The 23,800-nt window shown below is 53.9% G+C and overlaps 2 protein-coding genes across 3 annotated transcripts in view; one reads left to right on the top strand and one right to left on the bottom strand.

The window, feature by feature from the left end:
* CIB4 (calcium and integrin binding family member 4) overlaps positions 1-10,058 on the top strand; it is a 35,502-nt gene extending 25,444 nt beyond the window's left edge. For both annotated transcript variants that reach the window (XM_028140264.2, XM_008162339.3), the window contains exons 4-7: positions 699-840; positions 7,267-7,376; positions 8,391-8,479; positions 9,868-10,058. In XM_028140264.2, the coding sequence (XP_027996065.2) occupies positions 699-840; positions 7,267-7,376; positions 8,391-8,479; positions 9,868-9,898 (372 nt within the window). In that variant the 3' untranslated portion in view covers positions 9,899-10,058. The remainder of the gene's footprint in view (positions 1-698; positions 841-7,266; positions 7,377-8,390; positions 8,480-9,867) is intronic.
* Positions 10,059-11,681: 1,623 nt separating this feature from the next.
* On the bottom strand, positions 11,682-23,700 carry FAM166C (family with sequence similarity 166 member C). Its single transcript, XM_008162340.3, has 4 exons — positions 23,587-23,700; positions 14,727-14,988; positions 13,577-13,689; positions 11,682-11,887 (listed from the first exon to the last, which is right to left on the bottom strand). Exons 1-4 carry the CDS (start codon positions 23,658-23,660, stop codon positions 11,743-11,745), a joined length of 594 nt encoding a protein of 197 aa, XP_008160562.1. The 5' UTR covers positions 23,661-23,700; the 3' UTR covers positions 11,682-11,742.
* Between the last annotated feature and the right edge of the window lie 100 nt (positions 23,701-23,800).

The following is a 23,800-nucleotide window of genomic DNA, read 5'->3' as shown; positions in this document are numbered from 1 at the left end:
TCCTAAAATCACGTGACCCTGACCCACGTGGGGCTCCTAATTTGAGAAATAGTTTGGTTTAAAGGAGAAAATTGTTGACATCCATAGTAGTTCGGTAATAACTAATAGTTATCATTTGTTGAGTGGTATTTATCTGTCGCTCTGTAACTTTAAAGCTATGCTGTTCAATCCTCACCACAAAACGATTAGGTAGATACAGTATTATCCCACCCTGTTTGGTAGGTGAGAAAGCTTAGGCTCTGGGAGATTATGTAATTTGCCAGAAGCTAAGGTCACTCACTAGCAAATAGTGAAGCCAGGACTTAAACCCAGTCCTGGCTGACCTCTACATCCATATGTTGCCAGAGGCTAACACTGGAGAGTGGATTACAAACAATTTGTATCCCATTCTTTATTATTATTTTTTTTTGGTATTCTCAAAGTTTATACAAAAAAAATGGAGAGAAATTAATAACTATAAAAAAAGAATAACACCTTTGGAAGGTGTGTGCAGGAGGAGATGACAGTGGGAGGAGTGACGGTAAGCCTGCTCTATCATCCCGTATCCTCTCCCACGGTCCTAGCTCACTGACTCCAATATTTAGGTTGTTGCTATTATTTTGCTCTCAAACTCATTAAACTGTAAGGCAAGTAAGGCTCAGGGAGGCACGAGCCTGGCATTGGTAGGACTCTCTCCTCCTCTTCTTCCCCACCCGCAGGCCAACCCTTTCAGAGACCGGATCTGCCGTGTCTTCTCCCACGACGACGTGTTCTCCTTTGAGGACGTGCTGGGCATGGCGTCGGTGTTCAGTGAGCAGGCCTGCCCCAGCCTGAAGATCGAGTACGCCTTTCGCATCTACGGTGAGTGCTGTGGGGAGGTTGAGTGATTGGGGGGGCGGGCGTGCCATAGAGTAAATACCACGTCTGGAATCCATCAACATCAGTGTATTGGTGGGATGGTGTTAATTGGGGTTTACTGGGTATTTAAGAGTATTATCATGTCTGTCCAGACTGTAGATTTTAAAAACAGAATTGACAGTTATTATTCCCATGGATTGATACATTCTCCTCTATGTCATCAGAGGCAAACAAATGGTCATTGGTGTTAATATTTCATGATCTTGGTGTGGGCAGGAGAGAGATATAGAGATAGAGAGATAGAGATAGAGATAGAGATAGAGATAGAGATAGAGATAGAGAGATAGATTACATTATGGGTATAAAGCAGTTTTGCTTGTTTCGCAGAACTTAAGAGATCTGAACACTGAAACTCAGCCATTATATGACTGAGCAATCTTGGGCAAATCATTTCACTTTCTAAATGAGGGGAGTTGAGACAGATCATCTCTGAGGTCCTATGACTTGCTTTTTGCCTCTGATTTTGTCTTGGGCCATAAGGCTCTGCAAAACTTCTGCCCTTCAGCAGGCCATCTCGGAGACGTGTACCCACCCCCAGCCTCTGCAACCACGTCTGTTCCTGCGACTCTGCTTCTTCCCGGCTGAGGTTGCCTGCCATTCTCAAAAGGAATCAAAACGAAAGAAGCAAAGAAATCTCGGGAAGCCTTTGAACAGACCATGGGCAAGGCTTTAAGCTCACGGTGACCATTCCTTGGCCCCAGAGGACTTGTTCATTTAGGCTTATCCATGTTTGCACCTCACCTGCCTCCTATCCCTGCCAGCTCCTCCACGCGGCAGACACCATCTTAGTCCTGCCTCGCCCATGTAGACTTGGGGAGGATGAAGTGGAAGAGCTTTAGGCCAGAAGGACTGGGGAGGACTTAGTTTTCCCATCTATAAAAAGGGCTTAATGCTCTGTTTGCATCCTATGTGTCCTCAGGGTCGGTATCCAGTAGACTCAATCACAATCATAGATTGTCCTATTGACAATGGCTGAGTAGGCTCCTATTACAGCCATTTCCACAGATAGCAATCAAAAACTCTAAATAAAATATGGTAACTACTTGATGGCACTGGAAAGCTACCAAAAGCAAATCGACTCTAGAGGGGCCTGACGCTTGAAATAAAGAAATGACACTTGAGGGCCCCCCTCCCCTGCCTTTTTACAAAAAGAAAACTTGTTTAGCCTGAGGGTGGGCTTCAGTGAGTAGCATCATGCAGGACTGACAGAAACTGCACGCTTTCTGATGTGAAGAATCAGAGAAGTCGGGGCACTTTCCCCTGAAAAATGAAAAGAAGGGGAGAGTCCACGAAAGAAGAAAGCCAGAGAAAGGGTGCCCACATTTTGTGTAAGAACTATGCCCAAATCTCCTTCTTGCCTCTCCATCACATGTCCACGGGCAGACTCAAAGCAGCTGAGGTGAGGGTAACTGAGCTGAGACTAGAGCTACCACTGCATTTTAACAAGGACCATATGTCACAGGGTTAGCAGTTCGAGTCCAACCAGTGGCCTGTTACAACAAAAAAATGTAGCACTCTTTGGAGGAATATAACAGAATATGGAATTTCCACAACCAAGTATTTATAATGTCCAACATACGATCCAAAATTAGTCAATATACAAAACTTGTTTTAAAAATGGATGCATTCTCAAGAATGGAGACTGGCTCTGACATGACCCTGATGTTTGGACTAGCTGATAAGTATCTTAAAACAGCTATCATAACCATGCCCAATGATATAAAAGAAAGTATGTTCACAATGAATAAAAATATAGACATTCTCAGCAGAGACATAGAAACGGCAAGAAAGAATCAAGTGGAAAATTTATAACTAAAAAATAAGATATCTGAAATAAAAATCGCTGGACGGCTTCACAGGAGAATCGAAGTGACAGAGGAAAGAGCGAGCAAACCTGAAGATAGATCAATAGAAGTATAATCTAACCTGAAAAAAATATTAAGAGAAAGAAGGAACAGAGCCTCAGGGACACCTAGGGCAATAGAAAGGTCTAACATATAATCAGTTAGAGTCTCAGGAGGAGAGGAAAGAATGAACAGAGCAGAAAAGATATTTGGCAGATGGTCCGGAGGTGAGACTTTCTCCTTTCTCTCCATGGCTGCCTAACCTCTCACCCTTGCTTCTCTCTGTGCACTTTCTCTTTCTGCGAATCTGACCTTTATGCCTCTGACCCAATGGGCCGAAGATGACTGTCCTGGCCCCCCACCTGGCCTCTGGGCTTCGCTCTGACGAGCCACAAGCATCTCTTTCTCATTTCCATGTTCTCAGGAGGTGCTGATTGGCTCAGCCAAACCAGTGATCCAGCTACCCCTGGGTTAGATGACCAGCCTTGTCCAATCAACCTTGGCCAGGAAGAAGCAGAGCCGCAGGAACAGGCGTGGCTGCCGAGGCTGGGGGTGGGGACACTGCTCCGAGATGGCGAAGTGTAGGCTGGGCAGAGAGGTCCCCAGAGATGTCTGCCTCCGCTGTCTTTCCATGGTTTCCAGAGCTAAACAAACAAAACCACTTAAACCTTCAGGGAACCAGAAGAGCAGCCGATTCTCTTCAGGCTTCAACGCACAGGAGCTGAATTGTGTTCCGCTCAGAAGTGGGGAGAAGGCCCTCACTCCCAAGAGGTCCGGCAGAGTGCCTCAGACCCGATCACGGGCAGACACCGCCTGTCTCCCACGCTGTCCTTGTGTCTTCCTCCGCCCCTCCTCTCCAGGTCCCCTCCAATGGTTTCCTTCCTCCTGGGGCTCAAAGACAAAAACAAAAAGCGCCAAGCCTTCATGCACATCAGCTCTGCAGATAGATGCCTAGGGACTCCTAAACGCCCAGGCTCCGTCAGATTTACCCAGACAAACCCCGGACTCAGAAGATCTGTCACCTTACACAGCTGTCAGCAGGATTCGAGATGGGGCACGTGGTAGCTGCTCAATATATTGAGGTGGTGGTGACAGCAGTGAAGGAGGAAGAAGAGGGAAAGTAGAAGGGAAAGGAGAGGGGGACAGGAAGGAGAAGAGGAGGATGGTAACGGCTGTGGTGATCACTCTTAGCCGAAGTCCGAAGACCGAACTCAGTGCTCCAACCCTTTGCCACTCCAAGTGTGGCCCATGCACCAGCCGCGTCAGCATTGCTGGGAAGCTTGTTAGAAATCAGGACTCTCAGGCCCCACCCCCTACCCACTGAATCAGGTGGTTCCTCTGTACCTTAAAGTTCAAGAAGCTCTAACGGTCCAGTGGTCGGCAAACTCATCAGTCAACAGAGCCAAATACCAACAGCACAACGATTGAAATTTCTTCTGAGAGCCAAGTTTTTTAAACTTAAACTTCTTCTAACGCCACTTCTTCGAAATAGACTCGCCCAGGCCGTGGTATTTTGTGGAAGAGCCACACTCAATGGGCCAAAGAGCCGCATGTGGCTCGAGAGCCGCAGTTTGCCGACCACGGCTCTAACCCACTGGTGTGCAGGCACGGATGCATATTGGACTCACCTGGGGAGCTTTCACGACCCACGGATGCTTGGGCCCTGCTGCACATTGGATGTAATGGTGATGGATGGGTAGGCCCCGTTTGGTGGGCTTTTAAAACGCTCCCGGGGTGATTCTAAACGGGAGCAGAATTTGAGAACTATTGTTCTGACCGTCTATATCAGTTAGGATTGCATTCAGCTATGAGTAAGAGTATCCAGGTTAAAACAAAACAAAACAAAACAAAACAAAAAAACTCATCATGGGGCCAGGCAGTGCGGAGCCAGGGAATGGCTCCAGGAAGTAACCCAGGGCCCTGCGCCTTCAAGCCTCCTGACTTGCCATCTTTAGTCTGAGACTGGTCCTCCCGATCACAAGATGGTGGCTTGCCTACAGGCATCTCACCTTCCTTCCAGCAGAAAGGAAAGGGGATGGAAGAAAGGATACGGACACAACGGGCACGATGAAGTCCACACTCCCTTAGCAAACTTTCTTGCAAGCCCCGCCCAACAACGATGGCCAGAATGATGCCAGGTGGCTGCGCATAACTACAAGGGAGGAAGCTGAATATTTTAAGCCGACCATGTCGTCCTGAACAAGAATTGCAGTTCTTTGTAAGAATGGCTATTGGGTCAAGAATCCAGAGCAGGGCCAGCCACACCTACCTGGTACCTGGGACATACCTGGGCCCAGTTTCTGCTTCGAGGGACACTCCTGGCCTCCAGCTGGTCGATTCTCCCCCTTAGCATCTCTGGGGAGATTTTCTACCGGTTAGAGACCAGCATCCCAGCACTGCCGCCCTGCTCCCATCAGCACCTGCTTCCACTAGATGTGAGTTACCCTCAGGCAGGTGCCAGAGGGCCAGCGGCAGATCTTCCCGCAGCTTCCCGAGACCTGACACAGTCGGGAGGGATGCCGGAAGCTGGGGAGGAGCCAGGAAGGCAACTTCAATCCTCGTGGGAATAAAATAGTGAGAGTGTGCCCCGTCTGACTCCATCCAATGGGCTAATTTTTGCAGAAGTACTTTGTGATTTGCAAGGACAATATGACATAGAGATTGGAATGATGATGGTGAAAATGTTTTGGGGTGACCTGAAGGCTGAGCCCCAACCGCACCAGCTTTCTAAACTCCCACTTGTTGGGAAACAGCAAGAGGAAGCTCCCCACTCCCCACTCCCTCCCCCCGAAAGTGGCTCAAGGTTGCAGGTCCTGAGGCTGTTGAGGCCCCAGGGACTGGCCAGTGGCCTAGAGCTCCCGCCCCAGCCCTTTCCCAGGCTGCTGCACCCCCAAAGGAGGGGAACTGTCCAGGGCTACATTTTACTCCAGCAAATGCTTTTGTTTCCAGATGGCTTAGGACCAAAACCATGTCGCTTTGCTGCAGTCTCTGCACATGGGAGCTGGGCCAGCTGGACGCCCGGGACACTGCGGGGTCCCTGGGAGAGGCTGCGGAGCTTCTCCCCAGCAGTGCAGTGTCACTGCGGTGGCTCGCTGCCTCAGCCTGCTGACAGGCCCTCCGCGCCCTCCACCTGCTCGCAGCCATTACCCATGGTGTCCGATGGCAGAGCTGTGCAGGGGGAGCCTGGGGGAGCGTCTTGGGCCTCAGCCTCCAGTTCCTGAGGCTGACAAACACCCAGCCAGGGGAGCTGCCTGCTCAGTGAGGGTGCTGGTTCGTTGCAACTGCCACATCCATATCCTGCCGTGGGGAACAGGGACAGAAGTCTTGGCTCTACCACTGAAGGGTCCTGTGACATCAGAAAACTCACGCCTACACTCTGGGCCCCATATAGCTCTAGCTGTCATTCTTCAAAGCAGAATATTACACAGTTCCCAAGGTTTGCATTCTTTTTTTTTGTATTTAAGAATCATCAAGTGATAGAGAATTGAATCTCTATTATAGCTAATAAGCATCTTCTATATTCCAAACCCCATGCCAGCTGACTTCCCTGTATTTTCTGAGTTAATCATCCCAACAACTGTGTGGAGGTACAGCTATTACCCATTTTACAGATGAGGAAACTGAGGCTCAGGTAATTAATTCATTAGGATTAAATTTGGTGCCAGATGACAGGGAACCCCAAGTGGCTTATGCAAGATAGTGCCCACGATCTCTGGCAGCTACACAGTTTTTCTCTAGCATGGAGAATTCCATGATCTGAAGTCATTTTTAAGGTCCATCATTTCTTACTTCTTTTCAGTCAGGTCAAGTTTCTAAGCTTTCTAAATCTCCATTTTCTGGCTAATGAAAAGAAAATAGGATTCCACCGAGTCTCCTATCTACCTATTCCAGGACTTCTGTGAGGATCAAATGAGATGAGGCACGGGAAAATGCTTCACGGACATTTGGTTAAAGTGTAAATGTTTCCACCTGGCTATAAAGCAAGTTGTGTTCCTGGGCTGAAGAAACTCCAAGGAGGCTAATCGCTACGGAGAGGAAGCCGGGTGTTTCCACGTGATGTCGTTACCCAGACCCGTGGTTGGCAAACTGTGGCTCGTGAGCCACATGCGGCTCTTTGGCCCCTTGAGTGTGGCTCTTCCACAAAATACTACAGCCTGGGCGAGTCTATTTTGAAGAAGTGGCATTAGAAGAAGTTTAAGTTTAAAAAATATGGCTCTCAAAAGAAATTTCAATTGTTGTAGTGTTGATATTTGGCTCTGTTGTTGACTAATGAGTTTGCCGACCACTGACCCAGATGGACACTTAGCATATTAGCCTTTTATATAGAGAGATAGATTAAGCACCACCTTCATCTGCAGCCGGCCTTGCTGCTGTAGTGCCCATTCCTCAGGCCTGCCTGGTCTTACTGAGTGCCAGGTTCTAGGCCCACCTGGGACAGCTGGGTGGTGGCATCCCACAGGCTGTCTGAGTCTGTGGGGCCCTGGCTGGTGCCTCCTTGCTCTCAGGACCTGCTTCCTCTTTTCAGATTTTAATGAGAATGGCTTCATTGATGAGGAGGACCTGCAGAGGATTGTCCTCCGACTGCTCAACAGCGATGACGTGTCAGAGGACCTGCTGGCTGACCTCACGAGCCACGTGTGTGCCTGGGCTGCACAGGCTTGGGTGGGACAGGCCAGCACCCAAAGGCCCAGATGGCAGGCAGGGAGGTGCCCTGAGGCCTGGAGGCAACTACCCCCCAACTTCCTGTCTTTCCTCCAGGATCAGGACTTCCTTCCATGACTCCCTTCCCGGGTCCCCAGAACAGTATGCCCAAGCCACCCATCCCATCCAAAGGCCCAGATGGCAGGCAGAGAGGAGGACTGCATTCCAGGCGTTGGGCCCTGAGGCCTGGAGGCAACTACCCCCCAACTTCCTGTCTTTCCTCCAGGATCAGGACTTCCTTCCATGACTCCCTTCCCGGGTCCCCAGAACAGTATGCCCAAGCCACCCATCCCAAGGGTCCCTCTCACCAACACTGCAGGCAGGCGGCCCAACAGCAGCTTGACATCAAATGAATACATCACCTTGCCCCCTTCCCCACATGATCCAGCATCACATAATGGCCAGGTGTCCTGGAGTGACAGTCCAAAGTGTGACGGTCCAATGTGGACATGAAGACGGCCTCATGCACCCAACAGGGCGTGGGTCCACTTGCCCTAAGACCATGAGGACCTTCAAGTGCTTTTGGTCCAGATGGAAACCAGAAGCAAAACTAAAACCTTGGAGGGTCATCATGCCTCCTCCACCCGACTGGGCCCCTAGCAGTGCAGAGCCCCTGCTTGTGACCGGGTGGCAGGAGTGGGTGGGGGAGATGTCACCCTGTTCCCCCTGTACTCTTCTCACTCCCACGTTGTGCTGGGGGCACCAAGAGGCCTCTTCTCACATGAGACCAGCCCACCGGGTCCTCGACCTCAGGGCACATGACTTCATTACTCTGCACGTCTATGTCCTTGTCTGGGGTGGGATGGCCTCACAGGGGTCAGGGACTCTGGGATGTGTGAAGCTCCTGACAGGGAGCCTCTGCATGCCGGACTCCCCCCCACCCCCAACCCCTTAGCCCCCATTTCATTCTCTCAACCTGACTCTCTGCTCCTCCCCCGCCCTGGCCAGGTCCTGAACGAGTCGGATCTGGACAATGACAACATGCTGTCTTTCTCAGAGTTTGAACACGCCATGAACAAGGCTCCAGACTTCATGAAGTAAGGTGTTCTGGAGTGGGGATGGGGTTGGGGTATGCCCAGCGTAGTGGGGTACAGGGAGGGCCCCCCAGTCTCCCTTTGGCCAGTGGGGCACCTCTGACTTCCCAGGGGGGTCATGAGTTTCCAAACTGGCACTGCTGAGAAATTAGATACGCTAGGAGGAGCCAGGGGGCAGAGGGTTTACGAGGAGAGAGGAGGACTGCATTCCAGGCGTTGGTCCAACATCAGGTGCTGCTCCCAACGCCCCCTGGGCTCTAGCACTGACCTGGGGAGTTGCCTTTGCCACTGCTAGTCCTCCCCCACCCCCCAACCTCCAGGGGTCACTCGGAGTTGGGGGTGCGCAAGGGGTGTGAAGATTCTGGTGGTGGAACAGCTCAGAGAAGAACTCAAGCATTTCCAAGCCTTGTTCTGGGCAGAAAGGGGCCTTAATGGTCACCTGGAGAGAATCAGCCACCTCCATATTTCCCTGGCGTGTTGAACAAGCTTGTTTGGAGCCTTCCCACGGGCTGTGGGAGTCTGAGCGAAGCACCGTCCCAGAGGCAGCCTGCTAGGGCACCCTGCAGAGCGGCGCTGGCATCTCTGCCTGCGTCAGCTGCTCCTGGGCCCTATTCTGCCCTCGGTCTGGTAGTCTAGGTGATTTGACGGCAAGAAAGAATGCCCATTCAAAACTATCTAACAAACCAATCAAAAAAGACCTAGACCTCAGGGAGCACTGGTCAGGAACCCGGGACTTCGCAGTGCCTGGTCTCTGCCTCTCTCCCCAGCAACTCCATCCTTAGCTCTACATGCAATCCAGCCATCTCTGCTTTGTCAGACAGGGGGCCGAATACGGCCTCCCCACAGTGGCCAAGTTTATATCTCCTTGGCTTCGAATGACCCTCAGTGACTCCTAAGTAATGAATGACCTTCAGCTGTGACTCCAACTTTGCAGAGAGAGAACTCAATTGGCCCAGCTCAGGCCAGGTGCCCACTCATCTTCTAACCATCTGGATGGAGCAGAAGCTCTCCACTCCAGCGTGGCTGCCGGGGGCTGTGGCTTGGGCAGACTCCCTGTAAGAGGGTCCACATTTGGGACCACGCCACCCAAGGGTAATTCCTCTCCTTCCTCACACAATGAAGGCCAGAATCCTGTCGGCATTGAGTTTTTCTTGGAATCTCTCCCATTTCTTCCCATGGTTCCAGCACCACCAGGTTCTAACACCCTTTGCATTCTAGTGATGCTCAGAGTTGCTCAAAGGCTGGGTTGGCTTGGGAGAGCTGCGAATTGGCCACTACTCAGAAAAGGGACGCGAGGTGGGCACGGGAGGATGCGGCTAGGACTGCCGGGAGCCCAGAAGTCAGAGGCGCCTTAGACCTGCAGGCTCCAAGTGGCTCATGGATTCTTGCAGCTCCTTTCGGATCCACTTCTGGGGATGCTGATGTGGCCACAAATCCCTGACCTGGTGACTCCGAGGGGACCACTGGACTGGAATCCAACCCCTTCCAGACTCCAGAGGACTCTTGATTAAAATTATGACTTTGTCCCTGTCCCGCCCTCACTTACAGCATATTGTTTATTTAATAAAGCAAAGGAAAAGCCTTTTCTTTGCCGTCAGTTCATCATTTTTTGAAGGCAGGGTCACATAGAAGTCTTTTTTATTAAGTACTGCTCATTCCAGGGCTTAAGTTCGCCTCTGACGCCAAGCAAGCTGGAATGGCCAGCTCTTGGGGGGCAGGCTTCAAACCCCAGCCTTCGTCGAGCAGGGCCAGGCCAGATGGGATGAAGTCCACCAGGACTCTCCATGCAGCCTGTACAGAGAGGTGCTCATAGCGCTCATTCCAGTTGGCGCCCAGCTTCCCAGCCCTGGTCAAGGGAGAAGACATCTTGGCGCCCTTGGGATGTGAGAGTGTGTGACCAGAATTCCGGGTTTATTTGCTTTGCTCTTTGGCCAAGCCCTGGAATGAATTTGGCCCCCACAGGGACCCTTTGGGGCCCAGCTGGTCAGGGACCCCGGGACACAGGAGAAGCCCCTCTGGGGTCTCTGAGAGCTGTCAGATGCCTATCTGGTGGGAACATGGTTTTTCTTACTTACACTGTCCTGGGGGGAGGGGTCTAAATGCTGGCTCTCAGGAAGGGCTGTTCCACCCTCTGTACTTGAACCTGCAGCGGTCCCTTTGCCTAAAGGTCCGGTCTCACTATTCACGGGTAATAAGGGCCCTGTTGCTGGTTGGAGTCCCTTGATCAAATCCAGGGGCCCTGGAATGTTGGAGGAATCCTGTGGTGTGGGTACACACCTGGCCGGAGGTGCCCATCCCAGTCCACGGAGGGGCTGTCACCCACATCCTGTCCCCTGTCCCAGGCAGGCGGCCTTCCAGAAGGTGGAAAGCAGCAGCCTGGAGAGAACAGACCCTCCGGACCCTGGCCCTCCCAGGCCACCTCAGGCATGTGGCCTCAGAACCCATTCCCAGGGCCCACTTCTGGCCCGGAGGTTCCTGAAACATCAGGATTCCTTGAAGAGTGGCTCAGTCCTGGGTCTCCCCCTCCTGTCTCCTTCTAGAAACAGCCCGGGGGTGGGGGGAGATGACAACCCAGCCTGTCCACGCCAGTCTGGGGAGAACACAGGGAGATGGCTTCTCCCGGCACCACCGAGTTCTTTGGGATCCCAAGGGCTGCGTCACCCCTGCCCCTCAGCCTCCACCTGGACCACAGGGAGGATGTGTAGTGGAAAAACCAGGACTTGGGAGTCAGGCCTGGGTTCAAACCCTGACGGTATCATTTCCAAGCTGTGAGCTTGGGCAACGTCTCTGAGCCTCGGTGTCTTTATCAATAACTTCACTTCTCCTACACGTTATTGTGTGGACTGAACAATGCTGGGACAGGGCCTGGACGGAGCTTCCTTTGCAGATGACACCCAGGGCCACTGTCTGGGGTCCCTTCACCCTCATTCTCAGACATGGGCTAACGGGGCTTCCTCGATGACACCAGGAGGCAGGTGGAAGGCATCTCTGCACCTGAGACTCAGGAGCCCTTCAGTTCTCACTTCTACCTCCATCAGCTCAGGGGGAGACGTGGGTGAGCAGGTCCCTGGGCACCACTTTTTCTTGGCTTGAACCCCATTGGGCTGAGCTTTCCACAGCCCTTAAGATCTAGTGCTATGTGATCCTCAGATGCTGCCCTGCTACAGCCACATGCTCCTGGGGCTCAGAGGAGAGGAGTGTGGGATGGTCATGGTATAGATTTTATTCCAAAGAGCCAGCCCTGTTAAGGCCACGGCTCTCAGGCATCACGATCTGAACTCAAAGTAGGCATCTCTCCTCTGCCGCTCCTGGTAGGAGACCCTCTTCCCCGACGGGAATGTCTGGTGGACCCTCCGGTTATCGGGGGAGACTCTAAAAAGGTGCCACTTATCCTTCGCGCTCAGAGGAGGCCTGGGGGTAAAGACAAAGTCGGTGTTATGCCAGGGAGGGAGGGTGAAAATGCCCAGCCACAGCCCCGCCTGCCCATTTCCCAGCCCACGTTGACCCTGACCCTGCTGGTTGTTCATCAGCTTAACATGTGACATCACCCTGCAGTTGACATAACTTATGTTTGCACAACAGTAGAGTGGCTGAGAGTGAAGACGTGGATGTCAGACAGACCTGGGATGGATTGTGGCCCAACTCTTGCTAGAAGTGTACACGTATCAAACAAACGGATGTTGGTACCTCCCTCTTAGCTTTGTGTTGAGGAATAAAGGATGCAATGCATATAAAGCACTTAACATAATGCTGGACAAGGAGCAGACACTCAACAAATGTTATAGGAAATGGTAATAGTGATGATGGTGTTGGTGATGGTGGTGGTGCTGATGATAGCAACAATGGTGTTGGTGATGATGGTGATGGTGATGATGACAATGATGGTGTTGGTGATGATGATGGTGGTGGTGTTGTTGGTGATGAAACTCATGGAAGGCCAGGAACTTGCCCCAGGCCATGAGGCAATCTAGGAAAGGGCTGAATGCAGGCACTGACCCTCTTACTCACTACCACCTGGTTGGCCCTCTGTATTGGGCATGAAGCCATCAAGCAGCAGGACAGGTTGCCAGGCAGTTTGGAGAAGAAACAAAGCTGGGGTGTCCTGGGATCCCCACAGCTGTGGGGGGTGCAAATCCTGCCCAGAGTGGTTTCAAGAGGAGATCTGACTCCAGGAAAGGCCCCACACTGTCTCCAGGTTTGGACTGACTCAGCGCCACCCCAAGGAGATGGCTAACCCCGGGGGCTAGTGTTGGCACCAGGAGACCTGGGTTCCTCCAGGTTCTACCTCCCACCAGACTTGCCACCTGGCACACATTTCTGAGACTATTGCTAAGCCTCGGAGCCCCTATTTATAAAATGAGCTCATCTATATTGCAGAGAGGAACCTCTATGGAAAAAGTTGCTGCCTCATCAACAATGATGATGGCAAGGCTCAGAGCTCGTGAGGTAAGCAAGGAGTCAGAATGGAGTTAGAAAGCCAAGATCTGCCCACTGACCTCCTGATGCCCCCTACCCCACATGACACCTTGATGGCACAGACTTCTGATCTCCCTGCCTGGGCATCAGGAGGGAAAGTGAGGAAACCGTGTGCCCGATAATCTTGCAGGGGGACATCTCTCCTGGACAAAAGCAGTGAGGTGCGGGCATGGGGGAACTTTCATATTTTGTCATGTGGACCGTTGGACTTTGAAAGCTATTTTCAAGTCCTTAGGAGAACATTTTCCAAGTCTGGTTGGGGTCCAGGCCCCGATTCCCTGTTCTGTGTAGTATCCTCTATGTCCATCAGAGGGCAGCAGCTGCTCAGGGCGCTGCACCAGCGTTTGGCTGCCATTGCAAGGAGGGAGCCTACAAATGGAGCCTAGCAAAGATTAAGGTGTTTGCTCCCAAACTCCCGGTGCATCTGGCTAGGTCCCTAGCATCCTGAGGCTTCCGGAACCCTGACCCTCTTGCTCTGTAACTGTCAGCCTTTAAGGCAAAGGCTCTTTAGGGCAAGGTCTTAACTCATTTCTCAGTCTGGGCGCCTGCATGCCTGGCTGAGGGCAGGTGCCCTGTGGACATGTGTTTGTTAAATGCATGGATGGCGGGAAGTCAGGCACTCACAGGTCGGTGGGGATGGGGTACCGCTCACTCTCCTTCACAGGCAGCACGAAGTAGGGGATCCCGGGCACCAGGCCTGTCTTGTCTCGATAGTGATGTCGATGCTGCTGCGCCAGCTTCAGGGGACCGAGAGAGAGATGACAGGTGATGAGTGTGCAGGAGTGGCCTTGGGCACCTGCAGTCCCCGCCTGGTTGTCCCTGAGCAGGGGTGGTGTCTGTCTCCCCTTGTGCCCCCGAGGAGTCCTCAGCAGGGTGCCCTCTCTGGGCCCGGCTCCTCATCTGTCTAATGGGGATGAGGACGTGCACCTCCCCAGCTTCGCGATGGAGAGTAAATGAGACAAGTGACCAGCAGAGGCGAGGCATGCAAGGCCCGGCTCAGCAGGTGGCATGGGTATGCTCCGTGTGTTTCTTCCTCCCTCTCCCTCCCTCCTGGACAGACCGTGCTCTGAGTGAGAGCCAAGATGGAGAGCAAGGCCTTGCCAGGCCCATTGAGACGGCCCCCCAGCACCTGAGTCTGACGGCATCCACCGGGTCCCCTCCCTGGAGCGCCCTGTGCACCCATGTCCTTGACCAGGATGGAGGGATGTTTGCAAGGGGGTCAGTGAGAGTGAGGTTTCCAGGACCAAGCAGAGGATGAGCCTGGCCCCCACAGAGGTAGCCAAGCACCTGTGCCCGCCAGGATGGGTCTGAAGCAGGCCAGAGCAACCGGACAAGAACACTAGGGAGTGGGCAGGTCCCCTCCATTTGCCTCTTCCCTAGGGGGCAATTAGGGTCCAGGTTGGGGCTGAGGTCCACTGGGGGCACATCCTCAGAGGCCTGTGGAGCAGGAGGTGTCAGGTGGGCACCTGGCTCCAGGTGGGCATGTACAGTCAAGAGCAGGCTTGGGGCTGGAGCTAGGTGGGCACTTTGTGGGCCCTTCGTGCATGCATGGTTCCTCTTGGGGATGCATTTTCGGCCTTTTACTCAGGGAGGAGGTACGCAGGGGCCCAGAGGGCTGGGAGGCCACAGGGCAGAGGTGAGAGCGGCACATCCCCAAAGGCTCCAACTCTCCCGTCGGTGGGGGAGGGGGGAGCAGGGGCAAGAGTCACCGGAGCCCCTGGGTGAGGGGAGGTCAGGACTCTGGGGGTGAGAGGTCTCCCCTGGCCCAGCCCACCTGGTAGAAGCGGGTGAGCTCGAGGGAGCGGTCACTGTCCAGGTTGAAGCGGGTGTAGGTGGGCGTGCGCAGCCAGCGGACACAGCGGCTCTGCGTGAGGCTGGGGCTTGGGGAGAAGATGGTCGGGAACTGGCCGCCTTTGCTGAAGGGGATGTGGCTCTTCTCCATGGCTGCATGGCGGTAGTCCTGGAAGTACTTGAGGGTGGTGGAGCCGTAGGTGGAGCCGAAGGAGGAGGCCACACCGGGAACATGGCCTCTGTATCTGTGACAGCAGAGGGGGAGGGAGAGGTCTGGGAAGGGCTCCAGAGCCACCTCCACAGGAGGCCCTTAAAACTGGGGGTGAGGCCACTGGGCCCCGTGGCTACCTCTGGGGCTTGAGAGACTTCCTACAGTGCACTGCCCAGCTCAGTCCCTGGCTGGAGGGGGGTGGTGGTGGGGGGGCTCGAGTGAAAGAGATTGTGGACCTCTTCATGCCCTAGACCCGTGGTCGGCAAACTGTGGCTCGCGAGCCACATGCGGCTCTTTGGCCCCTTGAGTGTGGCTCTTCCACAAAATACCACGGCCTGGGCGAGTCTATTTTGAAGAAGTGGCGTTAGAAGTTTAAGTTTAAGAAATTTGGCTCTCAAAAGAAATTTCAATCGTTGTACTGTTGATATTTGGCTCTGTTGACTAATGAGTTTGCAGACCACTGGCCTAGACCTCTAGGGCGGCCACATCTCCAGACCAGAGGCTCACACAGGGGCTAGAAACCGTGGCTTCCGTCCTGACCCCCGCAGCAAGGCTGTAGGCAAATCGCTCTCCCTGGATGTCCCCCTTCAGGGGCTGAAGATGTGAGGTCTCCTACAGCTCTGAGCGTCTGCAGTTATTTCATCAAGAGGCCGAGAAAATGTGAGAAGATAGCGGGGGCACAGCAGGGACACGTGCTGAGTGTGTGGGGCCTGGGCTCGGAGAGTTCCAGCATCGCTCCCAGGAGGAGGACCGCACAAGGTGCAGCCCGGAGCTGGCCAGGTCCCGGAGCTCTGAGAGCTGCAGAAGGACCTCCATGCCCCTCTGCAACCAACGAGGCCGTGAGACGGACTGGACACTGAGCAGGACTGGGGACTCAGAGAGCACAGCAGACACAGGGCACTGAGCCCCCAGGGAAGGGAGACACACAGAAAGCCACGGCCTTGTTTAGGCAAAACAAGGGGAGAACTAGCAACTTCCACAAAGCATGAGCCTCAGACTGCGCACAGGACAGAGATCACAGCGTTCCCAGTGAGCACAGCGGAGGGCTTCCCTTCGCTCCTCAGCCGCTGAAACCTGGCCCCGCCCCTGATGCCACGGAATGGCTCTTAGGGGCCACCAGTGGCCTTCCTGCAGCATTGGGCATGGTTGGCCTCTCTCTTCTTGAAACACCGCTCTTGGTATTTTTCGTGTCCTCTCATATTGTCTGTTGGTTTTCACCTACATCTCCGCCCTGTTCCTTTTCAGTGTCCTCCTCTGTTCCTCCTCTGCTCATGTCCGCTGGAACATGGGGGGGATGTGTGTGCCGTGGCCTTCACCTTCACCTGTGTGCAGATGACCCCAGTCTACACATCCAGTCCAGAAGTCCCGCCAAGCTTCAGGCTCCTGTAGACAGTCGCACACAAAACGTCTCCCTTGGGTGTCCCCGGGGCGTCCTCTCCCAGCATCACCTTCCCCAATATCTCATCTCATTGAAGAGCACCTCCCAGATGTCCTAGTCAGAAACGTGGGTGCCCATCTCCCTCAGCTGTGCCCCTCTTTGGGAAAGTGGTGTTCAGTGACCAAATCCTGCCAACTATGAGATGATGCAAAAGAAAAAAAACACACAATAATATAGACCCTGTTAGGATGACTGGTGGTTAGCTTCCAATCTGGTTAAGGACAGAACTAAGAAGAGCGACTAGGTGAAGGCTGGTTGCAGAACAGAACGCAAATGTAAAACCTGGCAAAGTAAAAAATAGTTTAAACAACAGAAATTAGGGAGTGGGTAGAGGGGAGATGGAAGTGCACTAAGAATTTCTAAAGCAGCCAACCCATGGCATCTAAAATTGAAACATGTCATTACACACACACACACCATAATGACTCTAACCCCCTGATGGTTTTCATGTTCTCTCTCGGTCTCCCTCCTTCAGAGGGATCTTTTGTGAACTAATATCTCCTGTGATGAATTAGCATTTATCTAAGTCTAGCTATTTTTTTCCATCTTATGTCAGTATCTTTCTCTTCAGTTAATTCTAGTAAGATTGTTTCATGCTTTTCACGCTAAAGTAACCCCTCATTCAGTGTGATTATACTTTTGTAAAATTGCTTTGTCTATCTTCCTATCATCCACCCATCTTTTTAAAAAATATATATTTTTATAGATTTCAGAGAGGAAGGGAGAGGGAGAGAGAGACAGAAGCATCATGATGAGAGAAAATCATCAGTCGGCTGCCTCCTGCATGCCCCCCCCCCCCCCCCTCTCCACTGGGGATTGAGCGAGGCACGTGCGCTGCCTGGGAATCAAACTGTGATCTCCTGGTTCACAGGCTGATGCTCAACCACTGAGCCACGCCAGCTGGGCCATCCATGTCGTCTTTTATCTGACCATACACATAAAAAGAAACCTGGACTGAAGTGCACCAAATGCTAATTCTGGTGAATTCTAGGTGTTTCGATTGAGGGGGTGGGGTGGCATTGTTGCTTTCTTCTTTGTACATGTACCTGTTTGTTAAGAGTCAGATGGCATTAAGAGTCCCTTTATTGGGAACCTACTATGTGCTGGCACAGTGCTGGGTGTTTAGGGAATGACAAAAGTCCACACGGCTCAGCCCTCCTTCCCGAGCCTACCTCCTCACTCAGGATTATTGAGTGCGGGGTGTGCAGGGGCTGTGCTGTGTCAGGGCTCTAATGCTATTAAAGGGGGGAATTGCATTGACTGAGGCTTTGAGGAGACCCTCAGTGTGGAGGGGGCAGACTGGGGTCTGGCTCTCTTCCCCTGCCCATCTTCTGGGTGCTGGTGTTACCCAGAGTTCTCTTCTCTTTTCAGAGACCCACTCCCTCTGGGGGAGCTCATCTGTGGTAGACTTCCATCGCCAAGGTCACCCAGATCTGTGGCTGAGACCCACACCCCCAGCTGCCCACCAGGGCTCACCCCCAGACTCCACACTCAGAACGACGGACACTAGCCTGCTCCTCCTCCTGGATATCCTCATCCTGGTTGAGGTCCCCCACCCCCCAGATTCCCCCAGATCCATCAGGAATCAGGAGTCCCTGCTGTCCTCCACACCCAGCTCCTCCCCGAGTCTTGCATGCTCCCTCGTTAGGGCCTTCCCACTGTCCTCTGTCCCACCTGCTACAGGCCTTCCTCATTGCTCACCTGGACAGTTTCAGATCTCCTAGTTCGTGTCCTAGGCCAAGTTTCATCCCTTCTAGCCCCACGTCCACACGGATGCCAGAGCGATCTTTCTCCAACGTGCCGCAGGTCATGGGGCCTCCTCTCCTAACCCTTCCCCACGGGTGCCCTGTGCCCAGGAATGTTCCTCGCATCTCTGGGGCCCCACCTGCTCTCGAAGCCGCCAACCCTATCTCCCCCCGCCCCTCAGGGTACCCCCCCCTCACTCACTGAGCCAGGGCCCTCTGCCACCTTCCCTGGCCACACACCCTCTACCAACATCTCTGCTTCACAGTAGGATGATGCTTCATCCCCACAGAGCCATGCCAGTTCATTTCCTCTGCTCATCTGCACTCTCCTTTACCCCCAGGACCTACACGGCACCTGACACGTGACAAGTGTTCAGTAACTGTTCGCTGGCGGAGGCAGAAGTCCAGAAACCCGGGGCACCGCGTCCTGGAATGCTGTTTCCCAAGGGGCTTGGCTCTGCCATGAAGCGTCCCACCCACAGTGACGTTTGCGCTCCTCTAAAGAAAGTAGCTACAGAAATGTGACGCGTCCTTGTGATTCTTCTCTCCGCCACCCCCCGGGCTCCCTGCGCACTCCCCCTCTGCTCCCCGCTTCTCCACCTTCTCTGAATGCCAAGGTATTTGCATTCCAATGGAATAGAAGCCCTCTCCTCTGCAAGGAGGTTCTGCCGGGATTCTGTTCAGAACTTGCTCCGGGAGGGGCATGTGTGAATGTTCTCATTGAGTTAGCACTCGGCGGGCACGCCTTGGCTGCCTAGGTCTGTGTCTCTGTGTGTGCCTGTGTGTGCCTTGAGCATGGCCCATGCAGTTCAGGTGGAGAGCCTTCGAAGGCCCGTGTTGTTGGCCGTGTAGCAGGTGGACGTGGGGAGGAACAGGGGAGGGTCTCATGCCGGGGCATCCAACAGCCCCTGCAGTGCCACCACACCCTCTCCTGGGCCCCTTCAGCGCTCCCGTGTGCCTCACTCCCCTGCACACCACACAAGTGCTCGGCCAGCCCCTGGACAACCATCACATGCACATCCTCAAGTCCACGGTGATTATTGTGGGACAGGGAGCAGTCCCGCCCTGCCTCTTAACACCACAGGTTGGCCCCAGAGCTAACATGGAAATTAATTACCAGGAGCCATCGGGATCCCCTGAGCAGCCCTATTAACTAATTAACTTGTTACTATTTAGTGTGTCCTCCTTCCACGAGTGCCCTCTTCTCCACAGCACTTCCTGCAGATCCCTCCCCTGAGCACAGCCTTCCCGGCTCCCACTGCCTATGAAATTAAGAACAGACCGGACCAGGCTCAAGGCCCTGCTTGACATGAGCCTCCGCGGAAGATCTTTCCAGTCTCATCGTCCCCTTTCACGCCGCAGCGTTTTCACTCCAGCCAGACAGGCCCTTTGCTGTTGTGGATGTATATCCTGCCGGCACCCCCCCCCCCCCGGCTTTCCACTGGCCACCCCTCCGTCCAAAAGACCCTGATCTCCTCCTCTGCCCACATGTGCTCTTACTCATCCCTCCTCGTAGAGCCTCTTCTGACCCGCCCAGGAACCAGGCCTGGCCCCTCCGGGGAACTGTCTTCGCTCTATGTGCCTCTCTTACGTCCAGTCCGCATTCTGCTGAGTGGTAATTACCTGGGCCCTTAGCATGTTCTTTCCTTCTGAACTGTAAGCTCCGTGGGCAGAGGGCTGCGTTCTACTCACATCTTCATCCCTGGCATGCCTGGCACTCAGTAGATGGCACCCTGTAAATATTTGTTGAATTGAACTGACACATGGAGGCACATTTTTAGGGGCTGATGATTCTTCTGGAGTCCGGGGTCCCTGTTGCAAAGCCCAGGTCTCTCTCCAGGGCCCGTGACCCGTTTTCAGGAAGGTGCGAGCGGCATCAGGTACCTATCTGGACCCCCCTGCATCCTCCCGAGCAGAGAGCCTCTGTTTCGTGCCCCAGGAGGCACTGGTCTCTCTTCGGGGCTGCACCTCCAGAGCCAGAGCCTGGGCTGAAATGGAAGGCACTTCGGAAACGCAGCTGCCAGATCTGCCCGCCCTTCCCCTCACCTGGCTGCCCCTCGCTCACCCTGGGAGGTGAGACCGCAGGCCCGAAGGAGTTGGCAGGAGCAGGCAGGGGTGGGCTGGGGGCAGCTTACATGGGCTCATACTGGCTCAAGAGAGCCAATAGCTAAATTTTTGCAAACCTGTTGTTAAACAGGCCAGTATTAAAAATTAAATTAAAGTTACAGTTAAAGAAGTTATATTAGAAATAATGGTAATAAATACTCAAAACTCATCACTTCCTAATTATTTTATACACTTCACTATTGTCCTTGGGGTAATTTCTGTCGATTGCATCTGTGTGGTGGGACTTGGTGTGCTGCCGTGTTGCTGCGCATCTCTTTCCAACTCTGTTCAGTGACATCATACTGATGGCTTGAAATCAGCTGTGGCAGGAGTATTTATAGCACAGATGTGAGTGAGTGCTACAAATCAAGGCTTTTTTCCCCCAGAGAGCTGGTTGTTAAACATTTACCAGCTCAACCCTGGTTTGCCTGTCTGTTGTATGGGGTTCCACGGAAGGGGGCACAGCCACCTTGTGGGACACCCCCCCCCCTTCACAATGGTTAAGTGTAGAATGCACTGATTTCATGGCCCAGAGGCCCCTGAGGTCTGGGCCCAGCCCAGTGGCAGATATGGGCATGGCTGCCACTCCAGGCAGATGGAGGGAGGGACTGGGGTGCAAGTCCTCCTGCCCTCCCTCCTGGGCAGGAGCTATGGGCATCAGGGGCAGAAGCAGTCAGGGCATGAATGAATGAATGAATGAATGAATGCACAATGTCAGGTCAAGTGTTTGCACTGAGATCCCAGTGAGGTGCGGTGGTAGACTGGGCAAGGAAATGGATGTCACCAGATCTGACCTGCAAGCAGGAGGCACAGAGTGTCCGTCACTAGGCCAGTCTCACCCCTTGAAAGGCTTTACAATCCCAGGGACTCTGCCCCAAGTGTTCTCTGCTCACTGCAAGGATGGGCACAGGCCAGACAGTGCAAGGTGCTTGAGAGCTGTGCCACCCGGAGCAGCAAGGCACGAGAAGAAGCATCCTGGCCAACTAGTCTGAAAACAAGCATCCTGTTTCCCACGGTGCCTAGAATCAAGCCTTGAACACTGCAGGGATCTAAGGATCATAGCTAACCACTGGAGGGATTGGGGGAGAGGGGGGTGTTGAAATCACAAAGACCTGACTGGGCAACTTGCTGGATGACCTTAAAAGTTTGTAAAGAACCTAGCACAGTGCCTGCCACACAGTAGGTGCTCATACATGGGGGCTCACGGTGCTTCTACAGGGCATCAGGGAGCGGGTTCCAGCCCAGCTCTTCCATCACCAGCCTGGGGCTCAGGCAAGTCCCCCCAGGACCTCAGTGCTGGCGTCTAACACAGGAGAGGGCTGGGTTGCATGGTCTCTGAGGTCCTCACCACTATGGAGAGTCTCTGCCTCTGTGAATAAAACTGGGAAGGGGGGTGATTTGAGTGTCAGAAGAGACTGGCTGCACTGAAAATCCTGTGACTAATGTCTGGAAAGACACAAAAATAATAATTATCCAAGCGTGGTGTAACTCTTGGATTCTTTCATTAAGTTAACAAGATTGCCAACGAGGTAGCATTAGGAAAGGTGAGACAACTCAGTTCTTCCCTCTCTGATGGGGATCTTCAGGGAGCGCACACCCCTCCCAGGAAGATCCGGCTGAGGAAGCAGTAGCTCCAGGCTCAGCTGCTCACACTAGCCCAGTCCAAGCTTAGCGCCTTGTTTACGATTCACCTGTGATCACAGTCTCTAGCTCAACCACAGGACAGAGTGCTGCTCAAGGAAACTGCACACAAGTGTGGTGGCCAGAAAGCATCCTGGGGTTGCTTCTAAAACAATCATTCCACCCCACCCCTCCCACACACAGACCTAAACAGAGTGGGGGGACATGGGGGAGAGTTCATTCAAACTAGAGACCGTGCGGGGCTTAAGGAAAAAAATGCATCAAAGTATAAAATCAAACCTCATGATAAACACCCAGGATGTGGTATAAACCTACTATCCAAGGCTGTAAACCCTCAAGGGCCAGCCTTCCCCCCCCCTCTCCCCCGCCGCCATCCGTTTTTGTCTTAATACAACACCTGGCATATCCCAAGCACTCGACACATCTTTATCAAACGAATGCCCAAATGAGTGAATTCGTGGGAAACTGTGGCCTGGTCAATTAGCTTTGTGTGATGGGAACCCAGGTTGAGCTGTCCGAGGTCCTGACCACAAGTGGGAGGATGAAAACTCCAGGACCAGCCCCTGGTTGCCACACTACCTCCGGGTGCAGAAATGATTTTAACAACATAGCCCCTCGAATGTCTTGCCTGCAGTGCTTCAAAACAACCCAAACTTCGTACAAAATACATTGCGAGGTCTGGTGTTCCTTTTTCAGTCTGTTCGGTTCTCGGGGGAGAGCACCGGAAAACCTGCCTGCGGAACTCCAAAGACATGAATTCCGGTCACTCCCTCTCTCACCCACTCCTTCATCCCTTACAGATGTGCTGACACTGCTCAGGTGGCTTCTCCGAACCCCGCTCCTGCCCTCGATGCCTGTGTTGACTGGTAGGAGAGAGAAGACAATCCTATTCCCTGGAGAGGAGGTTGGGAGTGCAAACCTCAGACACTTGGGGAGGAAAGGCCGGAAGGAAACCACCAGGCTTGCAGCTTACAGGTTTGGAGTTTGGGAACGTCTAGAGGAAGGTTTGACCCTGCATCTCAAGACAAGGCAGCCCTGGGGGCTGGACACTCTCAAAGCCAGCACACTGTGAGGATGAGGTGAGCCTTTGGGGGGGCGGGCGGGGGTGAAGAACCGAACACAGGCCCCTGGACAGTGCACACCACTGGACATGACTGCTGCCTGTCCGGCTCCCCAGAGTCTTTGAGCCCCGCCCCCAGGCGCCCACCACGTCTCCTTCCCTTCTTCAAATGACAAATACCAACCCTCACCGGGTGCCCCAAACTGTGCTGGGGGCTGCAGAGCCTGCTCACTTTTCGGGGATCCCTCACCTTCTCGCTCTTGCCTGGGCGTCTCCAAACACCAGCCCCACACGGTGTCTCCTCTCCGCGCCCTTACCCGGCCCCCACCCACTGGGGCTCCCCTTATCCCGGCCTGGGTGTATTCTGTGCCGCTAGGACCGGCTTCCTACCTAGGGGGGTCCAGGGAGTCCCCGCGGGCGCCCAGCCTACAGGGGGCGCCACCCTCTCCCGGGAAGACCACCCAGCCAGGCCAAACGCTGGCACCTGGGGTTCCTTCAAACCCCAAAGGCGCGGGGGCGGAGTTTCAGGGACGGAGGAGGGTTTTTGCGGAGGGGGAGGGAGAGGCTCCCACCCCCAGCCTCCCACCCCCCACTCCCTCGCGGCTCTGAACCGCAGGTTCTGCCGGGAGGGCGGTGCCTTACCCGGGCATGAGGGCAGGGGGCACGTAGGCGGCATTGAACTCGGACAGGAGGGTGCCCGCGCTGCGGGAGGCCATGGTGGGTGCGGCGAGCGCGCAGCGAGCCCTGCCTCTGGGATTCGGCCCGCGGTCAACAGCCCGGTCCCCCGGCAACCGCGCGCCTGGCGACGCCCGTGGGGCCCTGCAGCCTCTGCGTTCTGGGGCCCACGCGCCCCCTC

This window comes from Eptesicus fuscus, chromosome 16 (genome assembly GCF_027574615.1).
Source record: "Eptesicus fuscus isolate TK198812 chromosome 16, DD_ASM_mEF_20220401, whole genome shotgun sequence".
Classification (NCBI taxonomy): Eukaryota; Metazoa; Chordata; class Mammalia; order Chiroptera; family Vespertilionidae; genus Eptesicus; species Eptesicus fuscus.
The sequence above is the reverse complement of the archived record's forward strand: the minus strand, read 5'-3'. Positions and strand labels throughout refer to the sequence as shown.

Excerpts from the sequence above, each read along its gene's own strand:
- FAM166C (XM_008162340.3), bottom strand. The coding sequence starts at position 23,660 with ATGGCCTCCCGCAGCGCGGGCACCCTCCTGTCCGAGTTCAATGCCGCC. Across the intron at positions 14,989-23,586 it reads CCCCCTGCCCTCATGCCCGG|ATACAGAGGCCATGTTCCCG; the intron begins GTAAGGCACCGC and ends CTGCTGTCACAG. Across the intron at positions 11,888-13,576 it reads TACCCCATCCCCACCGACCT|GCCTCCTCTGAGCGCGAAGG; the intron begins GTGAGTGCCTGA and ends CTTTACCCCCAG.